The following is a 16,693-nucleotide window of genomic DNA, read 5'->3' on the forward strand; positions in this document are numbered from 1 at the left end:
CTCTAAGAGGTTAATGCTGTATTGTGCTTGCTCTGTTTGACTGTCTTTGAAACTACTTTCATGTGTTAAAAAGTCTAGAAACAATACATATATGATTGGAAAAAATAGAAAATTCAGATAAGTATAAAGAAAATTAAGTCAGTGTTAATTTTGCTCAATTAATCCATTTCTGTACATAAAACTAAAGAAGTTCTTTAGTTTTTCATGGATATATACCTATATTTTTCCTTAAAAGAAGGGTTTGTAATAGTAATAAATTTTATACTTTGTTGTTCATAGGAAAAGACAGAGTCTCTAACACAGCAATATGAAGCCATTAGTGTGCTCAATTCAGAGCGTTACACCCGCCTAGAACGGGCACAGGTCTTGGTGAACCAGTTTTGGGAAACTTACGAGGAGCTCAGCCCCTGGATTGAGGAGACCCGGGCACTGATAGCACAGTTACCTCCTCCGGCCATTGATCATGAGCAGCTCAGGCAGCAGCAAGAGGAAATGAGGGTAAGGAGCATGCCAGGTTTTATGTAATCGTAGAACTGAAAATTGGCTCCACGCTTTATTTTAAAACAACATATTTATTCATGCCTACCAAGTGGAAGTTCTATGTTATGAAGTTAAGTCTTAATCAGTTAGAATTTTTGCGCACACACTAAAAATACTTACAACAGAATTATTTCCGTTGTCTTTAATATGAATCTGTTAAAAAGAGCATGGAGATGTCAGAAACCTAGGTACTGCAGAAGTAAAGAACTAAGTAAACATCAAGGGAATTTTAAGTCTTTCCAGCTATGGTGGGGTGTTGTGAGACTTGGAGTATGGTTGGGTGGCTTTATCCATTTGGGTAAGCCCTACCTGGAATGAAACAATATCAGAAAGCATTGGCTGCATGTAGTTTAGGGAAAAGGGAAATTTGTAGGCACTCTAATAATGCTGTTACCATTAAAGATAGTTTTTAATGTCTCTTTTATTTGTGGTTAATGGCTTGTGCTTATTCTTTTCTCTGTATTCCTATACATGGCTGGATATAAACTGGAAGGAGCCAGCATTACGTCAAGGAGTGGTTGAATTACTAGAAATGTTGCTATTTGTGCTTTGTCCTGCTTAATGTGTCTCAGTTTGGGGAGAGGGACAGATATTTAACCATGCAAATTAAAATAGAGTGCATGGAAGTATTTATAGGTACAGACAAGGGGAATTAAACTTGTATCAGCAGGGAGCAGGAGGGGGAGTGAGAGAGGATGTGTTCTGGAAAGGCTTCCCGGTGATGGGACATCTGAACTGGCTTTTGAAAATTAAGAGAAATAGAACGTAAGACTTAGTTGGTTTTTTTTCTTCTCCATAAATGGTGAGATGCTGGGACTTGCTGGTTTTCAACAATTCAGTTTGTTCCTCTCAAAGTTGATACAAGCTCTGTTCAAAGTATGTAAGCAAAAAAACTGGTATAAAAATGCTCATTTTATTTTTTTACATAGCAACTCAGGGAATCCATTGCTGAACACAAACCCCATATTGATAAGCTGCTAAAGATAGGCCCACAACTAAAGGAGTTAAACCCTGAGGAGGGAGAAATGGTGGAGGAAAAGTACCAGAAAGCAGAAAATCTGTATGCCCAAATAAAAGAGGAGGTGCGCCAGCGGGCACTGGCTCTGGACGAGGCTGTTTCCCAGTCGGCTCAGGTATGTGTGCGTCTTAAAGTCATGTTCCCTTCAACTACCCTTTAGTCTAAGCATGAGATCTCTGTATCAGGTGTGCCTCTGTGGTCTGGAATGTCTAAACCAACATGCCGATGATACATCATCAGTAGACCAGGAACCTGTGCCTGTTACTTTCATTCCAAGGAACATTGGTATACCAACACTATGGCTGGTTGCGGGGAGGCGGGGAGTGTCTCTTCTTGGCTGGTATATATTATCTGATGACAGTTTCCTTGAAAACTTTCTACTGTGATGAGTCTAGCAGGGATGATTTTGGATAAATTCATCTTGAAGCAACAAATGTGTCAAGAAAAGGGAGATTCCTTTTGGGCCTGTTACTTTCAAAATTTAGAAGACAGCACATTAGTTTTCTTAGTCTAGAGGCTACCAGCTAGCTCCTGGTGCAGAGAAAGATGCTTGGGTAGGGAGAAGTAAGAGCCAGACAGAAACATAAACCACCAGCAGTGGAGTTTAAAGCATGTAACTACATACTTTTCAACTAATATATTGCTGTTAGTGGTATTTTTGTCATGTCTGGGTATTTTATTCCTATGTTTAGTCTCAATATTCTTGGTTAATATTTGTACTTACTCAAGTTTTTCCCCCCACCTTCCGTCCCATCTCTCACTCACATTGTGGAATGTGTTACTTTGTGTTGTTGCCGCCTGCTCCTGTCCTCCCCACGTCGTCACATTTCATTGTTGTGTTGACCGCGCCCACCATTACAGATTGCAGAGGTAAGGTACCCGCCCCTACGGGGATTAGGGGGTTCTTACGAAGCTGAGAACTGAGAAGATTTACCTATAAGGAAATCTCCCTTAACTGTAGTGGAAGAGGTTTTATTAGTGTGGTTTATTATGCTGGTCTCACTTGGGTCAAGACCTAGAAGTGAGGGAGCAGTGGGGAGTGATTTTGTCGAGGAAATCCCACTGTGTCTTCCCTGTAAGACACTTACAGTTGATAAGCCTCATTCCAATGAATCCAGAATTGGTTTTAGAGAACTTCTTAAGGGGGCAAGCTTACCTGCATTGCACCCTTTTCCCCTTCTCTGCTTCAGATTGTAAATGAAAATTTTATAATTACAGACCTGTTATTCAGTATACAGTACCTAGAAAGCAGGAAGGTAAATTGTTCTTTCAGAATAAGGACAGATTTGGCCTTCCTTAATTAGCTTTCATCATGCCAATGTTTTCCTTTCTCACTATTACCTGTGGTGGGTTATTAAATTGCATGCCAGGGTGCTTTTAATCTCCAAGTCATGTGGCATATTGAGTTCCCCATCCATTTACACAGTTGGTGGAGGGCCTCTCACTTGTTGGTCTAATCTGTTGCATGCAGCTGTCATCTGAGATATTGACACACTGACTCTCACCAGTTTCATGGTCTTGTCCCTTCCTTGTCACACTAGTTGGGATTGGGGAAGTACTTTGACAGCACTAATGACTTAATTTCTGGCATATTACTTACTATCTTTTTTTGTTTTGAAAATAAACATTTACTTTCTTTTTTCATAGCACTGGTGTGCTGTGCCCAAAATAGTCTCTTAGGCAGACCCAACACTTGACAACCATCGGGCTAAACCAAATGCAAGTTACCTGAAAGAGTAGTAGCTTTATACCCCTTCATTCGTAGTAGCTTTATACCCCTTCATTCCCTAACATTTCCCCCAGAAGCGTGATGAAGTAGTATTGCTTGATGGCTGACGTTCCCACATCTTTTTAGTTCCATGATAAAATCGAGCCCATGTTGGAGACTCTGGAGAATCTCTCCTCTCGTCTGCGTATGCCACCGCTGATCCCTGCCGAAGTAGACAAGATCAGAGAGTGCGTCAGTGACAACAAAAGCGCCACCATGGAGCTGGAAAAGCTTCAGCCTTCCTTTGAGGCCCTGAAGCGCCGTGGAGAAGAGCTCATCGCACGATCTCAGGGAGCCGACAAGGACCTGGCTGCAAAAGGTGCTTCATGAATCTAATTATTTTTAAAGAAAATCAGTAGAGTAAATTCTAGGCTGTAGAATTTACAGCATCCCACCAGATATACTTCATTGAATGTAAAGCCAGTCACCAAGTAATTGGAAAGTCATTTAGAATTCAGAACACATCTCCCCATTGAAACAAGATTACAATTGGTAGTTGGATTCCTAGGCCAGGAAACAGATGCTCTTTTAAGCCCTAATATGAATTGCATTGCCCATAGTAGGCAGAGTATAACTACTAACACTTTCCGTGGGAAACCGTGAGTTTGACACAGAACACTGGAAACAGAGTTCTCATCTCAGCTCCTTTATAAGTTAGCTCTTTTGCATTTGAGCAGTACCTTTATATTAGGTGATAACTCATTTCCACACTCCCTCTGTGATCTCTTTATGTGGGAGACCAGCATATGTGGAAAATACCGATGTTGAAATAATAAAACGAAGGTAGAGAACTATCCTTCAGTAATAAATTTGTAGAGCTTTTTAAAGGGTAATTTCAGGGGAAAATGTGAGAACTAGGTGAAATTTCTGATGAAGCAGATTCGAGTACTCAGAGAAGCCCAGTTCATATCTGTTCTTTGTTCCCTCAGAAATCCAGGACAAATTGGATCAGATGGTATTCTTCTGGGAGGACATCAAAGCTCGAGCTGAAGAACGAGAAATTAAGTTCCTTGATGTCCTTGAACTAGCAGAGAAGTTCTGGTATGACATGGCGGCCCTCCTGACCACTATCAGAGACACCCAGGACATCGTCCATGACTTGGAAAGCCCAGGCATTGACCCATCTATAATCAAACAGCAGGTTGAAGCTGCTGAGGTAAGACAGAAACAAAACCTTGTCTTTTATGTTTTTGTTCTCTAGAAAATCACTTTATCCAACTACATTGTATTAACTGCTTACCCAGGCCGACTTCCTTAAGAGGTTGTTGTTGTCTGTTTAATAGTACTTTTTTCCACTTGAAAAGAATATGTCCTTATAGTAGAGAATTCTTTTATATATATATATATATACACACACACACACACACACAAGTTTTGCCACTTGGATATTCTCCTACAACCTCTGTGATTATGATATAGGTTAGTTCCATCACTCAAAAGTAATCCTTTTGTCAATTTTAAGCTTAATTCAAATTAGTAGAATGTACTTTCTGATTTTAGTCCTCTCTGTAGTGTGTGTTATTTCTCAGGTAAATTTCTTTTTTCAAGTAAATTTCTTTAATGTAGAAAAATAGCAGATAGGAAATCGAAAATAAATTCTGGATTCATCATCCAGAGATAACAATTGTTACTTTGACCTACCTTTTTTTAGTTTTTTGGAGTGCCTAGTTTTTGCACAGGGCATTTTTCATCTCATTTTGTCTCGTTAAAGTAAGTCCTGCCTGTCTTGATATTTTGTCTTGCTTTTATTTCTGCCATTCTCCCCCCTCCTTGCCACTCTTATTGCCAGTGCATGAACCAGTGTTTAGGATCTGGCACAGAACTGACTTTCTCCAAGATTATACCGCCTAGCATTTCTATTTTGTTAGTCCCTCGGCTCTAAAGTTGGTGACTTGTACCATATTATTTTAGCTTTGTTGATATACTTCCCCATGAGAGACTTCAGGCTGTAGATTATAATCTCCTTGGTGGGGGCGCCTGGATGGGTCAGTCAGTTGAGCATCTGACTTCAGCTCATGTCATGATCATCCGACTTGAGCTCATGTCATGATCTCAAGGTTTGTGAGTTCAGGCCCCATGTCGGATGAGCTCAAGCCCGTCTCCAGGCTCGGTAGTCTCTTTCCCTCTCTCTGAACCTCATGGGATTTTCTCTTGCCCTCTCCTCCTTTCACTCAAGCACATTCTCTCTCAAAAACAAACAAACAAACAAACTCTTTGGCAGCTCGAAGAATAAGCCTTTGGTAAATTACCAAAGCTCATTAAAAAATAATTTAAAAAATAAAGCTCATTAGACCTTTCCCAGACTATTTTTTATATATTGTTATACATAAATATATTTCATATATACATACTGTGTGAAGGAGAAAAAGAGAAACTGAGTCTGAAGTTTCACTGTTTATATAAGTGGCATATTAAGGACATTGAAAGGCTTCTGTGAAATTGACAGTTCTGTTCAACATCTGCTGTTGATGGGAGTATAAATTACATTTGCAAAGTTTGGGAAGTTCTGTTCTGCTTTCTGTTTTGGCTTATGTTCTGTTCATTTACATGTAGACTATTAAGGAAGAGACAGATGGTCTGCATGAGGAATTGGAGTTTATTCGAATCCTTGGAGCAGATTTAATTTTTGCCTGTGGAGAAACCGAGAAGCCGGAAGTGAAGAAGAGCATTGATGAGGTATGGAAAAGTGGATAAGGAATTCAGGTGAAACATTAGTGGACTCACATGGAAGAGTGATCTTAATTACAGAGTCTCCTTTTCCCCCAGCTGAATAACGCATGGGAGAACTTAAACAAAACCTGGAAAGAGAGACTAGAAAAGCTCGAGGACGCCATGCAAGCTGCCGTGCAGTACCAGGACACTCTGCAGGTGAGAGGCCGCCCGGTGGCCACCACAGAAGTAAGACCCATGGTCTTTGTCATAGTTCGGATCTGGCATCTGAGGGGATCACCTTTATAGGACTGGAGCATTCTGAAAACTAAGACAGTACTGCTTTGGTATTTCCAGCCGAAGTTTTCCACTCCTAGTGAAAAAAGTACTGACCTCCAGATTTCTACTCTTCTTGCCGTGTTCTTCATCACCATATTAGTCCTCAGGGTGGCTATATAGTGAAGCAGGCCTTACTGTGCAAGTCATTGCTTGCCAGAAGGTTCCAGTTCAAGGTTACCTTGAAGCATGGCTTGGCATCATAGGTTCACCACATCCTGAACTTGCTAGGTGGCCGTGACAAATACTAACTGCCATTCATATTTAGTTTTTCCAGAGTGTAGTTTATTTTGGACGTTATCCTAATAATACTGGCTCTGTTCTTAAATCCTCATATTGCTGGAATAAAGATCATTATCCCATACCTTTGTGCCCCCCCACCTGCAAACACAGACAGCACAAGGTACTTCAATTTTTGTCTGCTTATGTCAGCAGCAATAATGCTAATTCTCTCCCAACTCCTTGTGTTCTTTTTTCACTGTTTGTGTTTCTATTTTAGGCCATGTTTGACTGGCTAGATAACACTGTGATTAAGCTCTGCACCATGCCCCCTGTCGGCACTGACCTCAACACTGTTAAAGATCAGTTAAATGAAATGAAGGTTTGTAAATGGGATGGCTTTTGAAGAAGAGTTGCTTCCTTTTTGTTTTTAAAGGCTTGGTTTGATACTAACATTAAGTATGTCTTTGGTAGGAGTTCAAAGTGGAAGTTTACCAACAGCAAATTGAGATGGAGAAGCTCAATCACCAGGGTGAGCTGATGTTAAAGAAAGCTACTGATGAGACGGACAGAGACATTATCCGAGAACCATTGACAGAACTCAAACACCTCTGGGAGAACCTGGGTGAAAAAATTGCCCACAGACAGGTGAGGCAGATGGCAGAACGCATCAGTGGACAACTAGTTCCTTTGTTCTAATATCCTGACAAACGTTCCCCTCATGTCTTTTTCTGATAGCATAAACTAGAAGGTGCTCTCCTGGCCCTTGGCCAGTTCCAGCATGCCTTAGAGGAACTGATGAGTTGGCTGACTCACACAGAGGAGTTGTTGGATGCTCAGAGACCAGTAAGCGGAGACCCAAAAGTCATTGAAGTTGAGCTCGCAAAGCACCATGTAAGCGCCCTCAGTTTTCGTCTCTAAGCCTGTTGCCTTGAGACCTATATTGTCACCAGAAGCCTCTGGATCTTGTGGTGTACCATTGGGAACCAGGCCTGATGATATCTGTGGAGCTAAGTTATGTTGTTCAACATCTTTTAGGTTCTAAAAAATGATGTTTTGGCCCATCAAGCCACAGTGGAAACAGTCAACAAAGCTGGCAATGAGCTTCTTGAATCTAGTGCTGGAGATGATGCTAGCAGCCTAAGGAGCCGTTTGGAAACTATGAACCAGTGCTGGGAGTCAGTGTTACAGAAAACAGAGGAGAGAGAGCAGCAGCTTCAGTTGACATTGCAACAGGTACACGTGTTGTCCAGGTTAGGGAGGTGGAGCTGTGCACATAACGTTCGGAAGAAAGCCTATGTGAGTCAGCAAAAGGAAAACAATCTGGAAAACGTCCCACCACCCCCCTTCCCTTCACCCCAGCCCCCGCTCTGTGTCTTAAGAGGAAGGTTAATTCTGTGCTGGAACTTGCCTGTAAAGAATAGCTTTTGATTGAGTGATTTTTTTTTTTTTTTCCAGATTTGTTTGTAGCCTAGCCTCTATATACTATTCAAAGTTAGTAGATCTTTGCCATAACAAACCTTGCTCACAGATTCAGTTATGTCTTAGATCAAGTGAGGATCACCCCTTGTCCATGTTCAGTATAGTACCTCAGTCTGTTAATTGATTTATTAGGTTATATCAAACATCTATCATATATTACAGTGAAGTCCAAAGGATTCTGCTAGATTGTAAAAATAAATAACTATATTGGCCCCGGGCTAACCTAGCAACAGACCAACCCTGTGAGCAGTCCAGAATTTCCCTCTCAGGATAGGTTCCTATCCTTCCTGGGATAGACTTTTAGGAAGTCTTACTTTTGAAGCTGAGAATTGATCGCTGACCTTACTGATGTGTCTTTTCTCAAAGGCCCAGGGTTTCCACAGTGAAATTGAAGATTTCCTCTTGGAACTGACTAGAATGGAGACCCAACTCTCCGCATCTAAGCCCACAGGAGGACTTCCTGAAACTGCAAGGGAACAGCTTGATACACATATGGTAATGGAGGCTTCTTGAAGTTGAGCATGATCCCCTACTCAGCAGCTCCTTTCTGAATTCACAGACCTGTATGTATCTGGGTGTCCACAAAGCAGCGCATTTTTACCAACAATATGGTATGACCTTAAAGATTGCTTCTTTTTACGTGGGCTTTTAAGAGGCCCTGCTATAGGCAGCAGTGGTGACAGGGAAGTTTGCCTGGAAATACATTGGTGAGCTGGTAAATTTTGAGTTGGTCACTCGGTTGGCATAAGACAATTGACTTGAAGGTGAGAGCATCAAGAAGACAAATACGTTAACACTGATGTGTCTAAGAAAAAAGTGTTTGGAGGGACTTCAAGAAATCAGTTGATACTGTGACAGTATTTTAAGAAAGGGGCTGAGAAAAAAAGGCAACATAATTTCTAGGCAAATGTTTCAGGTAAAGGAGAAATAAATTATTGGGGTCTATTTTTGTGATCTCTGGTCCTTAAAGAAATCCTCTTGATAACAAAATTATTTTAATTTTAACAAAGAATTGTAGGATTCATTGCTCAAGAGTTGAACTGAATCCAAAAGAAAGGGTTTTAATCAAGGTGAGACCTTCCTGGACTTTTCCAACTGTGCTTATGAATCTGTGTGTGGGTGGCTTTCAGGGAATTGGCTTTACAAATCCCTTTCTTGACTTTTTTTTTTTTTTGTAGGAACTCTATTCCCAGCTCAAAGCCAAGGAAGAGACTTATAATCAACTGCTTGACAAGGGCAGGCTCATGCTTCTAAGCCGCGATGATTCTGGGTCTGGCTCAAAGACAGAACAGAGTGTAGCTCTCTTGGAACAGAAGTGGCATGTAGTCAGCAGTAAGATGGAAGAAAGAAAGGTATCACCACAAAATACAAGTGTGTGATTATTGGGCTTGAGTGGTTTGCTTAGCAGTTGTGTATAAATACCATCTAGTTTCTGTGAAGGTTTTTCGGAGACCATTGAATAGTACCAGAAGTCGCAGAACTGGTTATCGTTTTTGATCTAATCATTTTGTGCTAATCAAGCTGTCTTTTCTGATGTTAAATTTCTGTTCTGCATCCATGTCAAGTTGCACTGATGGTACTAGTTTCTGCCAATATTTGCTTTTATCATTCATTGCTTTTTTTGCCTTTACCATTTAAGACATTAGTAGCTGTTATTGCTGAGTGATGGACTTATAACTCAGAGTAATCACTGATCTGTGTTTCTACTGAAAAACAAGGTCATGTTGGAGTCGCTGGCTCAGGATTGGGAGGAGGGGAACAGAACATGCAGGGAGTTGGGCTAATATTCTCAGAAGTTTGGACTCTAGTATAAATGCAGTGTGCAAAGAGTTTTACTAAAAAAATCAGGAGAGGAATAAATTATGTGACCTCTTCTCACTCTTCCTCAGAAATCAAATTCTTTTCAAAAGAACAGTGATCAGGGATCAAGGCTTCACAACATCATTTTTTATGCGTACCAAATTTCAGAGTATTACTCAGCATAGAGTTTCTGTACTGGGCAGATTTAATGTAAAATATGTGTTCAAATCTGTTGGCCACATCCATTCAACAGTTATTAAGCATGGATATACCAGGCACTATGTTAGGTATATAGTACAAGCAAAGGCATGAACCCTATCATTGTGAAATTTAGTGGGCAGAAATAAAAGAACTATTCGCACCTATAAATAGATATTTTGAGAGTACCACTAATTTTGTAGAAATCTTTTAGTGTGGGGTCTGATAGGAAGCATGACCAGAGTAGCTGAGTGTGGGGCCATGTTCTAAGTCTTGGACGGATTATCATCTATAATTCCTGCAGAATGCAGAACTAAGACTAGTTAAAGAAACCGAGGCAGATTCTGGCTCATAATCAAGAAATTTCTAGGTTTTCCCATCAGTGGAGCACATTGCCTTAAGAAATAACTTACCCACCATTGGTGGAACTGGTCAAACAAGGGCTTGGTGTCAGGGATGGCTAGTTCTGATTTTGCAAGAACTTTACGTTCCAGTATCACTAAGATCCTTTATTAAATGTGTATGGTGCTATATTAAGGAACATATAGATAAAATGATGTAGAAAGATTTCCTATTATTTAGGAACGTGCAATATATTAATTTCTAGGCATTTCTATAGTAAATTTAAGGTAGATTTTATTTTTTCTCTTGATTTGTTTGGATTGGGTCTGTATGTTGTTGTAACATTGATTATAGTGTTTTTCTGTGTTACAAAAGTAGCTTGAAAATACAGAGAAAAATAAAAACCTACACAGTAGAACTCAGTTAACAATAACATTTATAGTGTACATCTTGGGTTTCTTTCTATGACTGTCTTAGATATACTCATTTTTAACAACCTGTCATCATTCTATGCCTGCCTGCTAGATGGACCAGAGGTGGAGGCCATCACCTAAGTGTTGTGGGTAGAGCTTCTCCGAGGCTAGAGCTCATAGACTCTGGAATTGGGGTGCATTCTTGGGCAGTGGACATGCCCTGAGTGAGCCATTGTTTTTGCCATTCTGATTTAGAGCAAAATGTCTTAAAAATTTGTGTCAAGTGTTGTGAGATTTTTGCTTAGAATATTACGGCATTGTTTTTTCTGTTTTGTTTTTGTTTTTTACCCTTTCTACTTGTAGCTTATAAATGAGCTTCAGGGGCACCTGGCTGGCTCAGTTGATAGAACACTTGATCTCAGGGTCATGAGTTCAAAGCCCCATGTTGGGCCTAGAGCTTACTTAAGAAATAAAAATAAAAAATGATCTTCAGCCTCACATTTTCAGGTGCCGTATTTTCTGAAAATGTATTTAAGCAGAGCACTGCAGCGAGCATCACCTTTACAGTAAAATGCTTTTCATTCAGTTGTTTTTACACCACAAAAAGTACATTAAGGGGAAGTGAGGCTTTGCCCAGAACAAGTTACAGACCCTGAAGCTGTCACCACTGAAGGATCTGTTCCCTTACTTCCTGAATAGCCCTATCCCTGTTGTTTAATGTCCCAGGAAGTGGGGAATGGCAGAGAAGGCAACTTTGCTGCAAATTGCGCTATTTCTTTCTTTTTTTAATTTTTTTTTAATGTTTTTATTTATTTTTAGAAGAGAGAGAGAGAGACAGCGTGAGCAGGGGAGGGTCAGAGAGAGAGGGAGTCACAGACTGAAACAGGCTCCAAGCTCTGAGCTGGCAGTCAGCACAGGGCCCGACGCGGGGCTCGAACCCACGAACCGCGAGATCATGACCTAAGCGAAAGTCGGACGCTTAACCGACTAAGCCACCCAGGCGCCCCATGCGCTATTTCCTTTTTATACAAGGTTGTTTTGGTTTCAGACACTAACATTAAATTGCCCCCTTCTTTGCAAACAAGGCATGTTTGGAGGTTAAGTGAGGCTTCCTTTTTAGAGGTCATTTCACTTGGTGTACAATTCGTGCCTTTGTCCTGGAAGCTACAATTCCTGAATTTGGCACTTTTTGTGTGTTTTAATTAAAATTCAGTCAAAGCTGGAAGAGGCCCTCAACCTGGCAACAGAATTCCAGAATTCCCTGCAAGAGTTCATCAACTGGCTCACTCTAGCGGAGCAGAATCTCAACATTGCCTCTCCTCCCAGCCTGATTCTGAACACTGTCCTCTCCCAGATAGAGGAACACAAGGTAACTGTGAAGTTACAATGTCGCCTGCCTTTTGAGAGGACTAGCTGAAAGAGAAGCTCCTGTATCTTATCTTCAGTTTAAAAAGAGCAATATTTTCCCCTCAGGTGTTTGCTAATGAGGTCAATGCTCATCGAGACCAGATCATTGAACTGGATCAAACTGGGAATCAGTTAAAATTCCTTAGCCAAAAACAGGATGTTGTTCTGATCAAGAACTTGCTGGTCAGTGTCCAGTCTCGATGGGAGAAGGTTGTCCAGCGGTCTATTGAAAGAGGGAGATCACTGGATGATGCCAGGAAGAGGGCAAAACAAGTAAGTTAGGAAAGAAAGCTACCAATTTCCTGAACAATGTTGGGCTGCATGCATACAGCCTCTGGAATGATTTACGTGAAAGTGTAGCTTGAATATTCATTCCTGTTGTAACTTACTTTTTGTATAATTGCAGTTCCATGAAGCTTGGAAAAAACTGATTGATTGGCTAGAAGATGCAGAGAGTCACCTGGACTCAGAGCTGGAGATATCCAATGACCCGGACAAAATTAAACTCCAGCTTTCTAAGCATAAGGTAAAGCAGTTCATGGTTCTTAGGTCCTAGCCTTGGTATGCACTGCTAAAATGGGAGTCAGAGCTAGTAAAAAAATCGGTAAATGTTGAAAATTCAAGATGATGAAGCCAGCTGTTTTATATCTACACAGTGTCTAACCATAAAAATCACTCATTTAAATAACCGTTCGAACAAAGCAATTGTGGGAGTACCCAGTTAAAACATCAGGCTTTTAGAAATTGTCGTGCACTGCTATATGTGGTATAAACAAAAATTTATAAATTTTTTTTTCCTTTTTTTTTTTTTTAAAGTTTATTTATTTTGAGAGAGAGAGTGACCAGGGTACAGGCAGAGAGCGAGGGAGACAGAATCCCAAGCAGGCTCTGTACTGTCAGCACAGAGCCCAATGTAGGGCTCCATCTCATGAATCATGCGATTACAACCTGAGCGAAAATCAAGAGTGGGATGCTTAACCAACTAGGCCACCCAGGCACCCCCAAAATTTCTAAATTTCTTGAGAATAAGCTGTTATTAGCTCAAGAAGTAGTGACATCCATACTCTTATTTCATTACCAACCTGAATACTGAAAATTTCTCTTTGTTCCAAATCAAGACGTCATATGACTCTTGGCGTGAGCTCTTTCTGTTCTCTTTGGAAACAGGAATTTCAGAAAACTCTTGGTGGCAAACAGCCTGTGTATGATACCACAATTCGAACTGGCAGAGCCCTGAAAGAAAAGACTTTGCTTCCTGATGACACTCAAAAACTTGACAATTTACTGGGAGAAGTCAGAGACAAATGGGATACTGTTTGTGGCAAGTCTGTGGAGAGGTATGAATATTCGCTTTGTGGGTCTATATATCATCCCGAAACTAACAGACTGTTACTGGATTCCATAAAATGGCAATAAAGCCAATTGTATCAGTAATAGGTTTTGTAGCATCTTGATATCTCTAGTTGATTCAGTGCAAGTTGTGACGAAAGTTGAGTAAAATGTATGAAAATCCTCATTTGAAGCTTCAACCTTACTATATTGGCGAGAGGCCCATAACTTAAGTTAATAGCAGAAGATTAGTAACCACACTTCTCTGTCAGCGACCCGGTTGTGACATTGACAGTTGTGTCAGTGAGTTCTCTGTCAGGCACTGAGCAAAGTCTCTGCACATAGCACCTCATGTAACCATTGTAATACCTGCCCTTGATTGGGCGGTCACTAAGGAGTGTGTGCCAAACAGAGGCTACTAATCACTTAATCCGCCTATCAACCACTGAGGGGGACTCTTGTTAGTCCCATTTTACACATGTGGAAATAATCATAAAGAGGGTTGTTGGGTTTTTTGTTTTGTTTTTTTTTTTTTAACTCCCCCAGGGTCACTCAGATACTAAGCAGAAGAGCTGGGATTTGAAGCTTTTGAGTTTGGTTCCATAAGCTGTACTCCTATCTCTGTGTGCCCACCATGCTATGCTAAGTATTAGGATATCTTTATATTACTTGTGCTTCACAATTTTTTGGATGAGGTGACTGAGGTTCAGAGAGGTAAAGAGAAAGCCCAGGGTCACAACAGCTCCTGACTCAGACCATGACTGAAACCGTTCTCCTCCAGCTGAGTGGTATAAGGTGATTAGCACAGAACTTAGGGCACTGGGGTGTATCCATGTGTATAACCGTTGGACTCTTAAGTTGCCAGACGGGCATCTGCACTGGTCTCCTGTACTACACTTAATCCATTCTAGAGAGCAGTTTGATTCAAAATGTCTAGGCATATCCCTTAGTCACTTTTTATCTGTTTCGAACCAGCCCCGCGTGGAGGGCCCTCTCCTGGTAGAGTGCAAGCAATGTTTCCTTCAGCAGTCAGAGTAAAGGGATCCCTGAAACAGTGAGGTTTGTGTGCTTTTCTCAGGCAGCACAAGTTGGAGGAGGCCCTGCTGTTTTCGGGTCAGTTCATGGACGCTCTGCAGGCCTTGGTCGACTGGCTGTACAAGGTGGAGCCGCAGCTGGCCGAGGACCAGCCAGTGCACGGGGACCTCGACCTGGTCATGAACCTCATGGATGCCCATAAGGTGAGCGGCGGGAGCTACGCTACATGGGGGCGGAGCCCTCGGGTCCTCTGCCTCAATAGGCCTCCCGCTCAGGCTCACCACCCAGGGGAGAGAAGAAGTCTGGAAGAGCCTGTGTTTCTGCTTGTCAGAGAGAGCGCTGCTCGCTCCATGTGTATTGCTGGGATTCTGCATCCGTCACAAAGGATTCCCCAAAATTGCTTTGATTCAGATTTGGCAATGTGTATAATTCGTCTTGGGGTTCCCTCCCTTCCTGTTTGTACCTCTCAGTTGAGTCACACAATGAATTTAAATTCAGGAGCCTCTCAAGATACCCATGTCCACTGACTCCTGAAACAAAAATGAGTTCTTTTCTGAGCTCCTCTTGACCCTCACTACTCACTAGCTCAACACCATGCACAGCAGTATTTAGTATAACCTACACCTGTCGCGTTGACCTCCACTATGTCCTCTTGTTTTAGCACAAAGCATTCACCTTTACTCAAAAGTACATCAAACTCTTATGCACATGGCAGAATGTGTTCTTACTTAACTCCCACTCTGGAAATCTTGCTGTAACATTACTCCTGTTTTATAAGTTAGGAAACTGGGACTACAGCTAAACAGCTTACCCAGAGCCACGCCACTCATCTTGAGAGCCACCTCTTCTGGTGGTTCTTTGTTACACATTGTCTGGCCTCCCTCTGCATAAAAGACACACAACTGGAACCTACCAAGGACAGCTGAACTGAATGATTCCTTTTGTCTGTGGTTTGGCTTCTTAGGGTTCAGTTCTCAGCACTAATTCTTCTGTTTTTCTTTTCTAGGTTTTCCAGAAGGAACTGGGAAAGCGAACAGGAACCGTTCAGGTACTGAAGCGGTCAGGCCGAGAGCTGATTGAGAATAGCCGCGATGACACCACGTGGGTGAAAGGGCAGCTCCAGGAACTGAGCACTCGCTGGGACACTGTGTGTAAGCTCTCCGTCTCCAAACAAACCCGACTGGAGCAGGCCTTAAAACAGGTTAGAGACTTTTTTGGGGACAACCCAAGGGGGAGCATCTGAGCAAATTCATTCTCGTTTCTTTATCAGGATCAACTCCACCCAGCCTCTGACGTAAAGCTAAACATTGATCTTTAGAATGTTCTACAAGATTTTAATGTTCACTTACGTGTACTAGAGAAAAAAAAGAATTTGGTTGGTTTTTAAAGATTTGCAAATGAAAGATGACCTTTGTGGGGCCTTGATAGGGCCATCAGTGCCTACTCACACTAAGGCATTCAGCCCCAGCCATTTGCCTGGCATTACCCCAGTGTCTGGGACCACCTTGGCTGCAGAGAGGCTCGATCTGCTGTGCTTGGTTATTTCAGGCGGAGGAGTTTCGGGACACAGTCCACATGCTGTTGGAGTGGCTTTCTGAAGCAGAGCAAACACTTCGCTTTCGGGGAGCACTTCCCGATGACACGGAGGCCCTTCAGTCTCTCATTGACACCCATAAGGTAATCCAGCCCCAAGGTTCTGTGACCCATGCCATGCACCAGGGTGAGAGGGCTGCCCACCACTAAAGGAAAGTAGCTTTTGTTTGGGAATTTCCAAACTCATGAGCAAAGGACTGGAAACAGAATGGGCCTAGTTTATTGGTTTGGCAGCAATGAAAAGAAAAGAGCTAGTGGGGTTTTTGACTCCTTAAAGATCATTCACTTTTTTTTTTTTTTACAAAAATAATGTGTATTGGTTATAAACAAGTGAAAATAGCATGGTATCATATAAAGAAAAATGTACCACCCCCTGGACTCCTCACCTGCATACACCTTCATTTGTCTTTACTCACATTACCAGTGTCAGACACTGCTCTTACGAAACTCCAGAATATAATGTAATCTTGGGTGCCAGAGTCTGTCCTAATAAAGTGGGAAAGTAACTAGGAGATTTTAATCTGGGCTTTATATTTGGATTTGTATCTGTTTAATTTGGTACTC

General features: G+C 41.6%; 1 protein-coding gene across 1 annotated transcript in view; it reads left to right on the forward strand.

Moving 5' to 3' along the window:
- MACF1 (microtubule actin crosslinking factor 1) overlaps positions 1–16,693 on the forward strand; it is a 229,559-nt gene that overhangs the window by 190,014 nt on the left and 22,852 nt on the right. Inside the window, exons 67-85 of the mRNA XM_077753196.1 lie at positions 280–498; positions 1,470–1,673; positions 3,414–3,645; positions 4,256–4,482; positions 5,880–6,002; positions 6,093–6,194; positions 6,811–6,912; positions 7,005–7,178; positions 7,269–7,424; positions 7,569–7,766; positions 8,379–8,507; positions 9,191–9,364; positions 11,979–12,134; positions 12,239–12,445; positions 12,579–12,698; positions 13,340–13,509; positions 14,580–14,739; positions 15,543–15,737; positions 16,085–16,213. Coding sequence (XP_077609322.1) covers positions 280–498; positions 1,470–1,673; positions 3,414–3,645; positions 4,256–4,482; positions 5,880–6,002; positions 6,093–6,194; positions 6,811–6,912; positions 7,005–7,178; positions 7,269–7,424; positions 7,569–7,766; positions 8,379–8,507; positions 9,191–9,364; positions 11,979–12,134; positions 12,239–12,445; positions 12,579–12,698; positions 13,340–13,509; positions 14,580–14,739; positions 15,543–15,737; positions 16,085–16,213 — 3,177 coding nt within the window. The remainder of the gene's footprint in view (positions 1–279; positions 499–1,469; positions 1,674–3,413; positions 3,646–4,255; positions 4,483–5,879; positions 6,003–6,092; positions 6,195–6,810; positions 6,913–7,004; positions 7,179–7,268; positions 7,425–7,568; positions 7,767–8,378; positions 8,508–9,190; positions 9,365–11,978; positions 12,135–12,238; positions 12,446–12,578; positions 12,699–13,339; positions 13,510–14,579; positions 14,740–15,542; positions 15,738–16,084; positions 16,214–16,693) is intronic.

This window comes from Crocuta crocuta, unplaced genomic scaffold (assembly GCF_008692635.1).
Source record: "Crocuta crocuta isolate KB4526 unplaced genomic scaffold, BGI_CrCroc_1.0 scaffold303, whole genome shotgun sequence".
NCBI classification, from domain to species: domain Eukaryota; kingdom Metazoa; phylum Chordata; class Mammalia; order Carnivora; family Hyaenidae; genus Crocuta; species Crocuta crocuta.